The following is an 18,498-nucleotide window of genomic DNA, read 5'->3' as shown; positions in this document are numbered from 1 at the left end:
CATCAAGGAGTCCATCATCCACATCTTCAAGGAGTTTACATCAACATGAATAAAGAGTTCACATCCACATCATCAAGAAGCTTGTATCATTAAAGAGTCCACATCATGAGTTCAAATCATCATCAATGAGTCCCTATCATTAATAAGTTTAGCATCAAGAAGTTATAGTTTCTTCTTTCGAACATAATTAGTTCTAGGATTCATTCCTATTGAAATTTCTAAGTCTAACCCGTTAGAAATTCTTCCTGTACTATCTGGTTTATTTCACCTACTCGTTTAATTACCTAACAAGCTATTTACATGTACATTGAAAATAAACACAAGTACAGTGTCAACATCTATAGAGCATCAACTAAAAGAAAACAAGCACACAAGTGACACCGTTCTTTTTGGACCAATGTCCTCAGAAAAACCCAATGCGGGAAAACCAGTGCAGCTATTCAAAGGGTTATATTATTATGCAGTTTATCTAAGTACAACTGGGTGTCTAAACCGGCTCACCCGACAGAGAAAATATACGACAGCAATACCTCTATATTCAGAAACAGGTATTCAGAAAACATGTCCCACGAAACCCTCTCTGGCACAATTGAAGCTCGGCGTTGGCCCTTCTGGCCACTGCGTCAGCCTCTTGCTGACCTACATCAGCCCTCTGAGGCACTACGCAGCCTCTAGGAGCCTCTGCGTCACTCTCTCTGCCCTCTACGTGGATGACGCAGTCTCTCTAGGCTCTACGCTACCTCTGTTGGACTAACTGCTACTCTCGCTCTCTCCGCTTCTGTGTTGGTCTCCCAGTATTGTCCCTGCCTCTCTGCCTCGTACTCACTGCCCCTCGCTGCTGATCATTGATTCACTTTTTCTTAGCAACCCCGCTCTAGCAAAATGAATGACTAATCACTCTAGTGTGTTCTCCAACTGACCCTAAAGCCTCTTCTTATACTTTTCCTGTTGGTCCTCCAACAGCCAAGATTAAATCCCTAATCAATGGCTAAGATTAGATTTGGCTTTATCCATGACCTTCTAACCCAGTTTTATATTAATACCCATTAATATTTTATTTTTCCTAAGTTTGGACTTAGGAACTCCATTAAAAATATTAATTATTTTAATATCTCCCAAATCGGTTAGAATTTGCCCAAACCATTTCTGGGTCTTGGAGATCTCATGTGCTTTAGCCTCTCCACCAATTTTCATGGCTAGAGCACATCCAATGCTACCCCAAATCAACACTCCCCATTAGCGAGTATTGTGCTCTAGTAATACCCCACACTGAACATCACCCTAATTATCCGACATCGGTCCTTGCGCTGATGCTAGGCCTCCCCCGCCCAACATCCTTTGCACTGTTGCATCTTGTACTACTACCCATGGCCCTGCCACTGCCACTGTTGCATCCGTACAGGAACTCCCTCTACATCCGTGCTGTTGCTGGTCCATGCTCCCAGCACTGCATCTGCACTGCATCCCCTCTCATCATGTTGCATCGTGCTACTGCATACTACTACTGCACTGCAACTCAGTTACTGAGAAGTAAGTAACTGATCCACCCAACTCCTGACATCCCTGTTAAGCTAGAAACACTCCCGATGCTGAAGCTCCCTCTGCCGCTAACAAGTGCTCCCTCTGCATTATTGCAACAACTCCCTGCATCTTGCACCACTGCACACCTCTCTGTGCCATCCTACACTGGTGCAACACTCCCGTGCCTCTCGCACTGTTGCAGCCTGCTAGCCTCGCATTGTCCCGAGACTCCTGCACTGTAGCACTCTCTGCCGCTCCATCCGCATACGTCTCTACTAACATCCGCTAGTCGTGCTACTCCTCTTCGGGGCTCCCATAGCAAGGTATAATCCAAGAGGTTGGGTACCTCAAGGATCCTGCCCCTCATCGTCTATAGTCTTCCTGACTACAACTCGATGTCTCCCCACCGCTTCTCTAGAGGTACATGAGCACTCATGGCACAATCGTCATCCTCCTCGACTTCTTTCTCCGCCTTCGCTGGCGTTGCCTTCGAGTCAGAAGCCTCTCTCTTACTCTTCTTCCTTCGACACTGGTTCGCAAAATGACCCAGTTCCCCACAATGGAAGCACTTGATCTTGGAGAGGTCTTTCTTCTTCCTCTTCTCCTGCTTTCCCGCAGATGCTAGAGCCGCACCCTCTTCTTCCTCCTTCTTGATCCTGACCCCTTTGCCGCTACTCCTTGCCTTGGTCAGTGGTCTGATCTCTTCTTGACGAAGAGCCACCCACAGTTCTTCCCAATCCGGAAGACTCGTCCTGCCCAGTATGCTCTGGACAAATACCTCCTAATCCTCGGAAACTGCGTTAAGTGCGGTCCTCACCATTAATTCCTCATCCGGTGTGGCCCCTATGGAAGTTAGCTGGTCACAAATCTCCTTCAACCGACCGAGGAAGACATCTATATGCTCTCCCTTCTGCATCTAGAGCATCTTCCTCTACACAGAAGTATGTTGGTACAATGTCTTCAAGGCATCCCACATCTCCTTTATCGTTTCCTTCTCGGCAATATGTGGTACCACATGATCCTTGACCCCATCAAGGATGATGCACTTAGTCTTAGCCATTGCCTCCTTGTACCTTTCATTAGCTACCAGGTCAACTTGGATAGCTATCACTCCCAAGACGAAGCCTTTGAGGCAATGTTTGTCTAGAATGGGCAAGATCCTGGCCTTCCAGACCACAAAGTTGGACGCTCCGTCCAACCTATCCCGATCTCTCAGTCCATTCACGGCCATCTCGTTGCTCTTCTTTCGACTCCTCCAAGTCTCTCCACTTCCCTCCTGGAAGTCCTCTGTTCGACTCTTGCTGAGTCTCTCAACTTCCCGTCTGAAAGTTCTTGGTTCGACTCCCTATGAGTCTTAATTTCCCTTCTGGAAATCTCTCTGCCAACTTAAGTTGCCCCACTCCGATCGTCTGTGCAACTGCACTATTGATCTGAATTCCTTAGTTAGAAATCAGCCTTGACAGCAACTCCCTCCACCTTGGTCTTGCCCTGTTAGGTATTGTTCTAACCACAATACCCCACCAGCTTTGCTCCGCAAATTACCCACAGCCTCCTAAATCCCAGCAACTAAAGAATTGAGCCACTTGGCTCTGCGCAATCCCAGCACCGGCAAATCAGCTCCCCCAACCAACTGCATCAGCCCTCCTGGCCTCTGTGTGAACCTGATTCTGCTTCCCTTAGCCTCTGCGTTGCCTTTCTCTGGCCCAAAATGATGATGCAGTCCCTCTGCATCACTCCTTCCTCTGTCGCCTTCTGCAAGGATCAGCTCTGTGACTTGGGACAGCTGAATCTACTGCAAATGCTCTGCTCGGCTAATGCCTTCAATTTTCCTGTGATCTGCAATCACGCTCTGATACCATGTTGAAATTTCTAACCTGTTAGAAATTCTTCCTGTACTATCTAGTTTATTTCACCTACTCGTTTAATTACTTAACAAGTTATTTACATGTAAACACTGAAAATAAACACAAGTACAGTATCAACATCTACAAATCATCAACTGAAAGAAAACAAGCACACAAGTGACACCGTTCTTTTTGGACCAATGTCCCCAGAAAAACCCAATGCGGGAAAACCGGTGCAGCTATTCAGAAGGTTATAACTTATATTATTATGTAGTTTATCTGAGTACAACTGGGTGCCTAACCGGCTCACCCAATAGAGAAAAATATACGGTAGCAATACCTCTATATCCGAAAACAGGTATTCAGAACACTTGTCCCCCGATACCCTCTCTGGCACAACTGAAGCTTAGCGTTGGCCCTTCTAGCCACTACGTCAGCGTCCTGCTGACCTGCGTTGGCCCCATGACGCTCTGCGTCAGCCCTGTGAGGCACTGTGCAGCCTCTGCTGGACTGACTGCTGCTCTCGCTCTCTCCACTTCTGTGCTAGTCTCCCAGTATTGTCCCTGCCTCTCTGCCTCGTACTCACTGCCCCTCGTTGTCGATCACTGATTCTCTTTTGCTTAGCAACCCCGCTCTAGCAAAATGAATGATTGATCACTCTGGTGTGTTCTCCAACTGACCCTAAAGCCTCTTCTTATACTTTTCCTGTTGGTCCTCCAACGGCCGAGATTAAATCTCTAATCAACGGCTAAGATTAAATTTCGCTTTATCCATGACCTTCTAACCCAATTTTATATTAATATCCATTAATATTTTATTTTTCCTAAGTTTGGACTTAGGAACTCCATTAAAAATATTAATTATTTTAATATCTCCCAAACCGGTTAGAATCTGCCCAAACCATTTCTGGGTCTTGGAGATCTCATGTGCTTTAGCCTCTCCACCAATTTTCATCGCTAGAGCACATCTGATGCTACCCCAAATCAACAATTCCATTTTTCATCTTCAAGCCCTACCTAGGGTTTATAAACAATGCAATGTCAATAATGATTGAAACAATAAAGGCAATATAAGATACTTATCTTTTTGAGATCAAGATAAATCTCTTTTGATCTTCAGCCCTCTTGAATCCAACCTAAGGGATGACCATAGAACCACAAGCGTAGATGCCTATACCAGCCCTTCTATGATTAGCCTATTCTTCCAAAACACTGTCAAATATAATAAATATCTTTGCCTTCCAAATAATATCAGAGTCACTGTCATACTGCCAATCATTTCTGCCATACTTTTGCCCTAAATATCAAGATCATTGCCATAAGATTCATTTTTGTAACAGGATGAGATCTATGTGCATTAACGTTACTACAGTATATCACTGTCACTGCTCATATAATGTGGAATAAGTACCAAGACCTAGATCACTGTAGTCAAGTATTTACTGAGTATCATTGTCATTATTATGCAGTATAAATCAAGTATCCTTCTGCCACATGACATATAGGTTGCATTGCCATAGATCATCTTCAAGCATACCTCAAGTTAAATTACAAGATCTTTGTTCAACTTATGAAGGTCAGCCCTGGCTAGGGCACTATGAAAAACACATATAAATAACATACCTCAGACTTCGTTCAACAGCTTGAACTATATGGTAACCACAGATTTCTACAGCAGATTGGATCATCTTATATCTAAAGCTCGGATATAAGATATGTCTACAATCAAAACGAAGATTTGTCTATCATGAAAACCGAGGATATGTTTGCCATCCAAATCTGAGTTATGTTTGTTATGCCATGTGAGGGTCATATCATATAAAGATCATAGGATAAAGATTGTCTGCCATCATAGGAATATCATGTATGCCATGCCAAGTGAATAGTAAGTCTACCATCATAAGAGATGAGGTCTACCATCATACGAGAACCATGTCTGCTATACGAACTAATATTATGTGCCATATCCATATGAGGATCCTATCTGCCATTTATTATGTGCCATGTAAAAGTTATGTTTGCCATCCATATAAGGATGATGCCATATGAAGAATAGAGATTGTGATGCCATACCATACAATGCCATATGACAAAAATTGTCTGCCATACCAATGTTTGCCATCACTAGAGATCATCAAAGGTTATATCTGCCATTACACAAGGATCATGTCTGCCATCTAAGCTTGTGCCATACACATCATACGTGGAGTAGGTTTGCCATCTAAGCTTGTGCCATACACATTATATGTCTGCCATGCAAGATGAAGATGATTGTCTGCCATGTGAATCAAGAATATCAAGATCAAGAGCGAGATCTGTCCAAAAGTGCTATGCCAGATTTACTACAGAAGTATAAGTGTCATGCGAAGGTTTGTCTGCCATATAGAGACTGCATATGTCATCCAAAACAAAAGTGCCATGTCTGTCATACAAAGATCATGTTATGTGCCACACAAAGGTCTTACTTGCCATCTGCAACAGAGATAAAGATATGTCATACGAAGACCATAGTTGCCATCTGAGACAGAGATAAAGGAGTGTCATACGAGTTTTCCTTAGATGTGCTCACAGAAGTGCATTTGAATCATAGAATAAGGATCAAGATTAGCTGCTCTTGAAAGCCCCCTCTCCCCCCTCGCCCCCCGCTCTGATACCATGTTGATTTTTCTAGGGCACCTGCTAGAATTACATTTTTCTTCACCAGATAACTACTTCAATGATCAATTAAATGTTAGTTTCACAAGACATAATTCAATATCATTTATGCAGTTACACAGAAGAAAAACATCAACTAATAAACATGAAAGAGTAGTAAAGTAACCATGAAACAAAGAGACAAGAGACATAAAATTAGGCACACAGCCAGGGCAAAACCCACAAGGGGAAAACCCAGAAAAAGTTATTCCTTATGAGAGAGAGAGAGTTTCCAGATTCATCAATACATCATAAATAACAAATAGCAGAATAATAGCCAAACCAGTAACCAAAATCATGATCAAGTGCCATGTCAAAATCCAAGTCCCTAAAATTTCAGCCCTAATTTTGGCGGCCTCCTGTAATTTCGACCTCCTAAAATTTCAGCCCTCCTGTAATTTTGTTGGATCAGGGATGTATGAGACCAAGTTGATGTATCCAAATGAGGAGAAATGATCTCCTTTATATAGCCTTCAAGTGGGGATCAAATGGGTGCTTCCTAGGGGCCCAACTGACCTAATAAATTTGGAGGCAAATTTAAAAATTCAAATTTCCATTTTTTTCAAGATGAAAAGACTGACCATTGCTACCATATTTTCCAACAAAGAATAATTTTGAGTGGCATTTAGTTAGTTTTACTGTTTTTTTCACTTTAGTCTAGTCAAATCCTTTAGACATAAATTCATACTAGAATTGCTTTCTACCAAGTGCATTGCAAACTTGAAGGTTCCTTTGGGTTTATCATTCCATAATTTGGTTTATTTTGTTGGATCTATTTCGGAGGGCTGATTTGGACAGTGCCCCAGATCACTGAGAAAATTAGAAGCAAAATCATAAGATCAATCATGATGATTGAAAATTCCCAAGTGATGATTCCCATGGGGGAATGGGTTCCAGAGAACCTAGTATTGTTGATACACTTGTGTTATGTTAATGAAGTTGGGATTACACTTGAAGGAACAAACCCTAAGTCGTGGATGATCAGGTCCACTTTTGTATGTAGCTAGGGTTTACGCTAGGTGTTGCTAAGTTTGCTACCATCATCAAGAGGAACCTATGCTACCTGGAGGTCATCATGTGGGAGTCAAACTCTAGTCGTTGGCGAGGAGATCATTGGTGGGAATCGAGTATTAGCTATCAACCAACCACAATTGGCATGCAACTGTATTCATTGATTAGAAACACAATAAGGGCCTAGACAGTCTATGTTTCACTCTCTCTAGGAACTGATTAGAGTCGTTGGCTAATGCAGGAGAAGGGCCATTACCATTAGCTATAGTATCAGGCCATACACCATGGGAGATATCGGCATAGAGACAAAAGATTTTATCTCGCTGGTTTGATCCATGATACCAAGGAAACAAAATCAACCTCAACAGCAACAATTGGATGCCATCCCCCAACAGGACCTCCCATCTCCAAAGCCAAGGAGGAAACCCCTCATTATGTCTCGGAGGGCTTTAGTTGGAAAGTTTACAGGCCTTTGGCCTAGCCCAAAAGTTGAGAAAGCATGGGTAGCAAAGTAATGGTCCCCAAAGATAAATGGGCATGTAATACCATTTGCCTCTAGCCATGGTTATTATGTATTTCTTTTTTAAAACAAGGAAGAGTGAGATCTAATTTTTATACTTGGGCCAAACTTCTTGAGTTTTAGGGGAATGTATTTGCAGCAGCCCTGTTAATTTCTAGGGCTAGATTGTTCTGTTGTAGATAATTGCATTCTCAAACTTTTTATTCATTTACAATTTTACATATCACATTCACCCCATAACATCTTAGCATCATTAGCAATTATGTAGAAAGAACAATAACATCAACAATGCAACGGAACAATAAGGAACGGCAGAAGAAAACCATACACAATAGAGAAACCGGGGTTTAGGTCAAAGACCAGGGCAAAACCCAACCAGATTCTTCTTCTATTAGATGTTCATCAAAGTTCAACTGAGATACAAAGTACAACATCATGAGACATCATTATCAATTACATTAGGCCATCTAGGGCCAACCAGGGATCATACATGAACCTCATAAGGTCACCTTCATATCAAGGGTCACAGCCATACTAAGTTTCTGCCATATCAAGGGCATTGTCACTGTCAATATCATTCATCACTATCATCAAAGTCACTGCTACCAAGGTCACTGCCATGTCCCTGTCTTTCACGAACAATCAGAGTTACTGCCATGTCATCCATTAGGGTTACTGCCAAGTCACATATATCAGGGTTACTGTCATGTCAAGTTTCACCATCACTGTCATACAAAGGATTACTGTCATATTTATACTGTCATAAAGGTAGTTGTCATGTCAAGGTTATCACAGTCATATATCACAGACTCACTGTCATACGGTTAATAAGATCAATGTCTCACAGTCTAGGTCATTACCAGAACATCATGGCCATGCAATGTTGTCAAGAGATGTGATTCACAGTGAACTGCAAAGACTGAGTGCGAACCACATAAAACTAATGAGTCTCAGAGGATGATAGCAAACCACAATGATATACAATGCAAGCTCAGTTAGATATGCAAGTAATAGTTAGATGACAAATGTGAGCCTCAGTTAGATTGATATGATCCTCATGAAATGATGCAAGCCACAGGTAAATTGTTTAGGGTTACCAAAAATAAAGCGAGCCAGAGCACCACAGATGCGAGAAGAGCTACATAGATATGACAATAACTTATTATAAAATGTGAACCACAAAAATTTAATAACCATCCACAAAGAATTATGATTCATGGAGATAATGCAAGCAACATAATTATGTTAAAATATGGGGCAGTGTCGAGAAGAATTTCCCTTGAGAAATCCAATAGCCCCCGAGGAGAAATTCAAAATCGGTAAAGATATTATTACTTGGCACAAATTTTTATTTTGAAAATAATTTCAAAAGCAAACGATTATTTGAAATATAAATCTCCCGCCAAAATCAATATCAAAAGTTTCATGTCGACCTGGCCCTATGGTCACAACTATTCTCATTTGGAAGCAAATTATAAAATGGCTCTAACCTTCCCTCATTTGCAACTCGGATCTCAGACTTCTGACGTAATGACTCTATCGCTCGCACTAGACAGATCGAATAGAATCTTCTGTGGAAATGTCAACAGAAGGGCATTGGCTACATGGCCATCTCTCGCATTGGCTATTAGATTATACTCTTGCGCACTTGATCAAATTAGACTCTCGCTCTTGTTCAGGATCATACAAGACTATACTACGATCTTGCTCCCACTCTGTCTACAGGTCCTTTGCAGGTATTACAGAACTCTCGCTTTGCCACGGGACCATACTTTCGCTTCCATGCTCTTGCAGGTCTATACTCTCGTATTGGCATAATTGGTAATGGATATGGTCTCATTCACACCACTGTATGATCTTAACTCACTGTATAGGCAGTATGTTATTACAATTGTTTCTCTACGATATAGTGTGCATCAATTCTCAGTTATACATGGCATTGATATGCACAGTCCTCTGTGATGGTATGTATGGCATTGACTTAGTTATATATGGCATCCCATGCATCTCTATGGATTGCACTATTCCTTAAATATGGATGGTGCCTCTGCTATATATATATATATATATATGGTAATTGGTCCTCAAAATCTATAATCACAGTGGTACTTTTGCGTCTCATATATGATCCCTCTGCGAGATACAAAATTCCACAATGTCAGTATGGTTTACGGTATCAGTTTGGCAGTATACAAATTCAGCACTATAATTGCATGGTTGGTCTCGGCGCTATAGCAGCATGGTTGGTTGTGGCACTGCAGTAGTATGGTTTGTCCACACACAGTAGTATATGTTATATGATTCACATCACAGTGCAGTCATATGTATTGGCAGTATTGGCATCACAGTTCAGTCATATGTATGGCACTATTAGCAACATGTATAAGTATTGGTATGGCATAGTATATATGTATTGATATGATCATATGTTGTAGTGCAGAGCATTGGAGGCATCACTTTATCACTGAGATATGTGCAGAAACCTTGTCACCAGCAACATTGAAAGCGAAACCCTAATGCTTGTGTATGCAGAGGCCCTATTGTCATGACTTTGATTTTAATCAGTGGGCAGTAACATTGTTGTTGATGTATCTCTCTATAATTGTACTTTGTATCTCAGCTAAACAATTGATGAAACATTGAAATCTAATAGAAGAAGAAGAATTGATTGAGGGTTTCCCTCTTGTGGGATTTTGCCCTGGTCTTCGACCAATCCTGGTGTCTCTATGTGTGCATGCTTTTCTTTTGATGCTCCTTTTTAGTGTTTCGCTGCATTGTTGATGATATTGTTCTTTCTATATAATTGCTGAAGTTATGATGATGATATGGGGTGAATGTATATGTAGTGATGAAAAGTATAAATACAATTATCAAAAGCAAAGAACAATACAACCCTGAGAAAATTTGACAAATCAATGATGTGAGCCACAAATAATAAAAGTGAGCTACAAGAATAGAAGTGAGCCATAGCGAGTCACGATCTACAGGTAGCAACAAATGCAGGCCATAGATAACAACAAATGCAAACTCAAAGATAAGGATCGAGCCAGAGAGAAAAGTAATGACCCACAAAGAAATGCAATCACAAAGAACGCAAGCCACAATGCCAATCAAAAAATAGATAATGCGAGCCACAATGTATACAATATGAACCACAGAAAAAATACGAGACATTGTGATGGAATGTGAGCCTTAGTGCAACGTGCCATCAACCCATACAAAAATTCGAAGTCACATGCCCAGAACAATTTTTACAATCCGGCCAAAGGTCTCCTCAAATTCATCAAAGAAAACTTCTCCTCACCATCTGCGATTACCTCAGAAGATACTCTCAATTGATGAGTCTCTTATTCATAAAATGTTGAGATGTAACGATTAGCCCTTTTTAGGACAGTCCTCAATTAAGCCGACTTAAAATTTGGAGGGAAACCATAATTCAAACTTTTGCCCAAAATAATATTTTAAATTAATTCCTCCTTAATAATTGCTTGCCCATATATCAATAAAAATTTGAATTCTTGTTTGGGGCTTTTGTTGGGGTAGATCGGTTCCTATGGGAAATTCGTCCCATAGCTGCCCAAATTTCAACACTCCCTCTCAACTAGAGAGGAATTTTCATCTGTATCATAAGTCTCATCTTGGATGTCTCGTCATTGCTACATCATGTCTCATCTTGTCTTATCTCATTTCATCTCATCTTATAGAAGAAGAATAATCCATAACCGATGGTAGGGGAGATAGATTAGATCCTCCAAACCCTACAAGTCTCCAGGTTGAATTTCATGACCTCATCTCAGTTGCACCAGCAAGTCATCCATCTCATCACATCTCGTTTCAACTTGACTCTCCTTTGATCATCCGCTGAACAATGATGTCACTATATAAAGAAGAAGAATCATCATAGGGGAGATCATTCTGCCACCTTATATCCAATGACAATAGGTGAGATACAACTTACTAGGCAAGGATCACAACCATCCTATTGTCTAACGACAATAGGCAAGATACCACTTGCCATGAGAGGTAAGGATCACATCCATCCTATTGTCCAATGACAATGGGCGAGATACAACTTACCATGAGAGGTAAGGATCACATCCATCCCATTATCTATTGATCTTCCCACCTTGACCCTCAAGATTCAAGTGGTAGAACACTTGCATCCCATCACTTGAGTGAGATACCACTTACAATGCGAGGTAAGGATCACAACCATCTCAAGTATCCTCACCCATTGGCCAGATGGGTAACAATCCCAACAAGCCCAGCTTGTGGGTAGGGATGCGTACTGGGGTATACTCTGTCATGTCCAAAACATGATAGGGAGAGCTACCCAACTTGCCATAAATGACAAGGATCACACACACCCAATAGTGACAATAGGCAAGATACGACTTACTGCAAAGGGTAAGGATCACACACAACCAATAGTGACAACAGGCAAGATATGACTTACTACAAAGGGTAAGGATCACACGCACCCAATAGTGACAATAGGCAAGATACAACTTACTACAAAGGGTAAGGATCGCAACCATCCTATTGTCCAGAGATCCCTCAACCCCAGGTGCTCTTCCCTCCATTCCCTCCTTGGGAGCACAGACAAGGGAGAAGAGCATATTTCAGTGTTCTTGATCATCCATGACCACTTCCCTAAAGGGTCACATCTACCAATCCAAGCTGCTCTCTGAAGACCAAGAACTTCCCTTTCAGCAAAGTCTTGGCAAAAATATCAGCAACTAGATCATCTGTTGAAGCCTCACTACTTCAATTCTGTAACACATCAATATTGGAGACTCATTGCTCCCTCTACAACATATCCCGGATATAGTGATATCTAATCTCAAAATGCTTGACCCGTCAAGGAACACGGAATTCTCTGAAAGACGAATCTCATTCATATCATCACAGTATATCATAATCATGTCCAACACATGCTCAAATAGCTCTCCCAGGAGATTTCTCAATCACACTACCTCGTAGCTAGCCATGCTAGCAGTGATATACTCTGCCTCCGTTGTACCCAAAGCAACAGACTTTTGTTTTCGACTTATTATGGCAGACCCCAAGCTACAGCAACACCCAAATGTGCTTTTCCTGCCAACAACATTTTCAGTCTCAATCAGTGATCAATGTATCCATCAAGTTTTTGGCAGCGTGTCTCAGTCCATGATTAGTTTCAACACATGTTTGTCAGCATAGTCACCCATGTCCCTGTCTTTCAAGAACAATCAGAGTTACTGCCATGTCATCCATTAGGGTTATTGCCAAGTCATATATCAGGGTTACTGCCATGTCAATGCCATTAATACAGTGATGTAAATGTCATTATTACAGTGTATTGTATGGTTCGATTTTTGGCTCGCCGCTCTTTTATGGTTTTGTTCTCAACATGGTTCACATGTCGTTGTGGCTTTATATATGGCTCGATGACTCGTATTACAGTCCTATAACTAATATACACTTACAAAAATGGCTCGTTGATGACATGCTTATATACCTTTGTGGCTCCTTATGTGTCGTATCCTGTAATTCGTATAATAGTCATGAAGAGGACTCACATTATATGATCATTACATCTATAGCATTCGCACTTTGTTCTCGCTATAGCTATATTACAGTGAAATTACACTCGCACTTGTGACTAAGATCCTGAAGCATGTACAGAGGCTCGTTCTTTGTAACTATGATTGTAACTCATATAAAAATTCAGTATGGATCATATTAATTCCATGGAGGATTGCTTTAAATCTCAGAGACTCGACTAATAAACCCTGTAACTCGCATTCTAGTAGATCACAATGGCTCATTCTTGGCTCGCACCATATTTTATGGATCTTGTTTTTTTCTATGGAGGACTCACATTGTTTCCTAGGCTCTGTTGAGCGATCTAGAGGCAGCTAGATCAGGTGATTTCTCTTACTTTGGTAACTGCTTGTGATATATTTTTACTTTACTTCATTAGGTTCTTCTTTCACTTGATTATTATTAGTGTTCTTTATCATCAAACAGCTACCAAACAATAAAAAATAGTGAGACAGAAGGACACAAGATGTAGGCGATCAGCCAAAGCCAAAACCTCTCCAATTGAGGAAAACCCACAAGAATTCTACCTTCTTATAGAACTTCAATTGACGAATTCCAAGACCAAGTCAAACCATGCTTCTAGCAACTTCTGCAATTTCGACTTGCCCAGCAAATTATTCTGCAACTTCGACCTGCCCAGCAAATTCTTCTGCAACTTCGACCTGCCCAGCAAATTCTTTTGTCCAACAAATTCTTCTGCCCGGCAAATGTAGAAACCCTAACATGAGAGAGGGAAAGAGACCCAAAAACTTCGATCTAGTTCTTATCCTTTTTCATCATTTTCCAACTTCTATCTTGAGAAGATCGAACTTGCTTAAGTGAGTCTCCAAATGAGGTTGAGTTCTTTCTTATTTATAGGCTTGTGAGGGGTACAAATTGCTATCTTTAGGCCGCCTTTATCTTTGCACCATGACAAGGTCTTGGAGAGTCTTTTGACTTTAATTTGACTCAAATAAATTATTTTTACAATATGTAACATGCCCAAATGGGTCTTCAATACATGACAATGACTCAATTGACTTGTAGACTAAATAACAAGCCCTAGAAGCACTCAATGGTTGCTTGACCTATAAATAAATTTCCCTTGAGCATGAAACCCATGCCCCAAGAGCAAAAAGAATAAATTTATTTTTCTCTTTTCATTAAATACATAAAATCATGATTACATATGTCATTATGAAGACCGAACCTAGTTACATATTTCAACATTCCCTCTTAACTAGGGAGGTATTCATAATTCATACAAGGTACTTGGACATTTTCAATCTGAAGAATTCTCAAAAGAAGAGCCAGATTGGTAACCCATTTGTTTAGCATCATATCATCTAGCATTGTCACATAGCAAGGCCTTGATTAGCATCTCTATCTCTCCCCAAGATTAGAGCACAATGTTGGTGAGACCAATGATTTATAGACACCTTCATCACTCTCTCAAGGAACATACTCACCCCGGGTGTTCGCAGGGTATGTTCTTCCCGGACTACTCTTATCTTGGACTCCCAATCCTCAAGAATCTTGATCCTCTACGACTACTCTTATCTTGGATGCCTTACCACATCCTTAAAGAGTATCAAATGCCAGATGCTTACCCAATCCTCCATTCTTTCTTCCGAAGTGAAGAAAAGAATGATGTGCCTATCTCTCCCTCTCAAATAGGGAGGATATACACATTCCTATAAAAGGAATGTACCCAAGTTGCCTCTCAACCAGGGACTTGCCCAAGCTCCCACTTAGCTAGGGACTTGCTTTCCAAGTTTCTTCTTTACCAAAAACTTGCTTCCAGGCTCCCTCTTAAATAGGGACCTATTTCCAGTAGCATTTATCTCTTCTTTGGTGGAGATCATGGGACCTTAAGCTGCTTGTAGAGCTCCTTCATTCGATGTCATGAATTTATCTTCATTATTATGGAGCCTTCATCTTGTAGGACATCAGCCATCCATCACTTTCCTCAAGTCAGTCATGTCAACCTTCCCGTTATCGAAAAGTGATTTTCTAGTCCACACCTGGCTTTCCTTCATATAGCTACCTCTACCACATCATGTTTCCTTTAGGATCTTCCATCCCACCACATGAGTGTTAGTTGTAGGTGACATCCACAACTCTTTTTCCGGTAGCCCTGCATTAACCCATCCAGATGTTATTCAAAAACCAAAAATGAACATCAAATCAAAATTACCTTTTGTGATGGCCTTTCATCATGATATTTGCTGCCAGAAACGTCCACATCCTGCATATTCATAAACATATCTTCAATACTTTCAATGTCAAGGGTCTTCTTCCTTTTCAAACTTTATCAAGGTCTTCATACCTTTCCCATGGAGATGTCACATCAGATTCATTGGATGTTGATTCCTTGTGACCTTAGTTGCAACTTTCACGATCTCTTCTTTCTTTCTTCACATATTGCTCCTCAGGAACATCCATCTAAAGTTCCTTCATCTTTGTCAACCACCTCATATTATGTTGATTTCATCTTGTCAATATGTGAACCATGCCTTCATGCATCTTTCCAACGAAAGAGATCCCTTTTCTTCGATCATGCTCATGAGGTAGAGCATTCATCCATGTTATCTGCAACTATATGATGACATGACTCAAAATACATGCATACATACCTCATTTCTTCTTTTTGGTCATCTAGACTTCCTTCAGCAACTTCTTTGATTGAAAGTACTTCAACCATATTGACTTGTACTCCTTTGTCATCATACCATCATCCCATGAATCCCATACAAGATGGAATTCTCAACGAGACACTTGCTTCTTCCAAGAGAGGTGAACCTTCTAATGAAGATTCCAACGAAGGATCTTGATTATCCTCATCCTGCAAATGCTCCTTCCTAATGATGATGATACATGATGAGTTCTTTCTATGCTAGATGACTTTTCTTTTCCCATAAGTACTACTTATGCTTTCAATGAGGTTACCAAGAGCTACTTCCTTTCTATGATGACTGCTACAATCATGTAGACTTCTACATCAGCTATCCTTTCAAGCTTTTCTAATGAGCTCTTGTTTTAACAGTATGCTTCTAATATGATGCCATCTTCTACTAAGATGCATTTAGTCATAATGCTTCTCATCTTGACTGCCATGGTAGAGGTCTTTTCACCTCCTACTTCTCCTTGCTATGCATTGGAGGAACCCTAATAGTGAAGATCTATCCCTTTGGATTTCTTCTCATCGGGTTCTTCCACTTCTTTGGTGATATGAGCTTTATTTCTTTCTTTCCTCTTGTTGTCCTTCTTGAATTTTGGACAATCTCTCTTGTGATGCCCATATTCCTAACAACCATAGCATTGGATCTTCGACATATCCTTCTTCTTTTTCTGAGGACCAAATTTTTGTTTCAAACCTTCCCTTTTCTTTTAGACATGGCAACAAATGCTTGAACTTATTCACCTAGTCCCACATCGCTTTTTGCTTTTAACCTAGTTTACTTCAATTTTACACAATGACCAGAGTTCACTAAATGAGGTGGCTTCCTTCTTTCCAAAAATGCTTGATATGAAGTTGTCCCATCCATCAAGTAGTGTATTTAGTACCACAGTGGTCATTTCTCATGATTTCCCCCAACTCTTGCAGTTGGTCTCGTATTTCTGACACCCTCATGAAGTATGAGGCTATTCCTTCTTCCTTTGATATCATCATCTTGTAGAGCTCGATTCTCAATGATATCACTTCTCTTGTAGTACTTACGAAGAATAATTCCACTAGTTTGTCATAGATGTCTTTTGACTTTTCCAATTTTGCTACATAAGGATTCTTTGAGCCCTTATTTCCCTTTTCATGTATTCAGCTAGAGCTTGAGCTTCTTCCTTTGGAGGTTTAGTGACAGAACCCTTAACATGCTCAACGACTTCATTTTCTATGAGGATCAAATCTATCCTCTTCTTCCATGCAAGAAAGTTTGACAACCCAACCAATTTGTTGCTCTCCTTGAAAAATGAAGTCATTTTGATAGATTCAAATATAGATATAAAGATACTTACTTGTCAAGTGAAGATGCTCCTTGATGTTAATATCTTCAACTTGATGTCTTATTGATTTTGATGATGATAGAAGATGTCTTCTTGATGAAGATGTCTTCCTTCAAAAGTGATCCTTCAACGAGAGGGAGATCACCTTGATTCCTTGATGATGATGATTACGTTTCTTCCTGCTTCTCTAGAATGTAGAGACTTTTAGATGCTTCAATGTGTAGTTCTTCTATGGATGAGCTAGGATTTTGAGGTCTTCTTAGTTTGTTAAAATTGGCAACTAGGGCCAAACTCCAAGTGGGTCACCTCATTTATGGCAGCTGATATTTTTCCTAGATTCCTCCTGTCAAGAGGTGTAGGATTGATCTAAAGATCATCCGATTCCGACAAGTATTTAAGGAGATATGAATTTATTTGTATTTACTTGACAAATTGTCAAGGTCGGCCAGTAGTTAAATGTGTGGCACACATGCCCAGTGAATCATATAAATACAAGAGAACTTGATTCATTTTCTCGTCATCTCATCTCACTCATTCTTCTCTCTCTCTCCTTAGCTTTGGGTTATACAAGGAGCAGCTCACACGTGGGAAGAAGGAGGACGCATTAGGGCAAGGACGACGCTGAAAAGGATGACGCAGATACTGCTGAAGGTCTCTTTGACCTGAGTTGACCAAGCGTTGACTCATCAAGGGTGCGGTTTTGGTGTGGCTACCTCTCCTAGGCAGGCCGCAGATTTCGGCACAAAAATCGAGGCAATCCGTCCACAGGTTTGACCAACGTTGACTACCCTAGTTTTGGGCAGCATGTTGACTTCAGTCAATAACAATTTGACTGTGTTTTTGGGGTTGTTAATGGGTTGTTTCTTCAAGCTGTTCAAGGGCTACTTTACCGGAAATTGTCCAAGCATATTGGAGGTCAATTTCAACTCGTTTGACCAAGTTTGACTTTGCTGATCTAAGGTTTGCTGCTGTTGATATAAAATTACAGAATTCTGATTTTGTACTATTTATCTCTGCTGAACTATTGAAGATTTGATCAAAGGGTTTCCCCGCATTGGGGTTTGTCCCTAGCTAGCCACCACACCTTGTATCTCTTGTCTTGGTTTGTTTTTTGTTGATCATTTGATGTTCTATCTGCACTTTACTTAATGTATATGTGATTGCTAATCTGTGGCTAATAAGAAGAAAAGAAGTAAACTTCTCTAAGCATAGAACATACCATAATTTAACATGGTATTGGAGCTAAGGTGAAGACAAAGCCCAACCAAGAGCAAGAGCAAGAGCAATCACCGAAGAGAAGGTTGGCAAGGCTATCCTAAAAACTTCATGGGGTCCTCAACAC

The 18,498-nt window shown here is 40.6% G+C and overlaps 1 protein-coding gene across 6 annotated transcripts in view; it reads right to left on the bottom strand.

The window, feature by feature from the left end:
* Positions 1 to 18,498, bottom strand: part of PEX10 (peroxin 10) — a 273,167-nt gene that overhangs the window by 230,070 nt on the left and 24,599 nt on the right. For 2 of the 6 annotated variants that reach the window (XM_089459016.1, XM_089459012.1), the window contains exon 1: positions 5,438 to 5,562. The exons of 2 other annotated variants lie outside the window; for them this stretch is intronic. In XM_089459016.1, coding sequence (XP_089315142.1) covers positions 5,438 to 5,499 — 62 coding nt within the window. In that variant the 5' untranslated portion in view covers positions 5,500 to 5,562. Of the gene's footprint in view, positions 1 to 5,437; positions 5,576 to 18,498 lie in introns of those variants that run through there. 2 more of the 6 variants (XM_089459017.1, XM_089459015.1) reach the window with 2 other exon arrangements.

This window comes from Pinus tabuliformis, chromosome 7, assembly GCF_031772625.1.
Source record: "Pinus tabuliformis cultivar Carrire ecotype Pingquan chromosome 7, CPIR1, whole genome shotgun sequence".
Classification (NCBI taxonomy): domain Eukaryota; kingdom Viridiplantae; phylum Streptophyta; class Pinopsida; order Pinales; family Pinaceae; genus Pinus; species Pinus tabuliformis.
The sequence above is the reverse complement of the archived record's forward strand: the minus strand, read 5'-3'. Positions and strand labels throughout refer to the sequence as shown.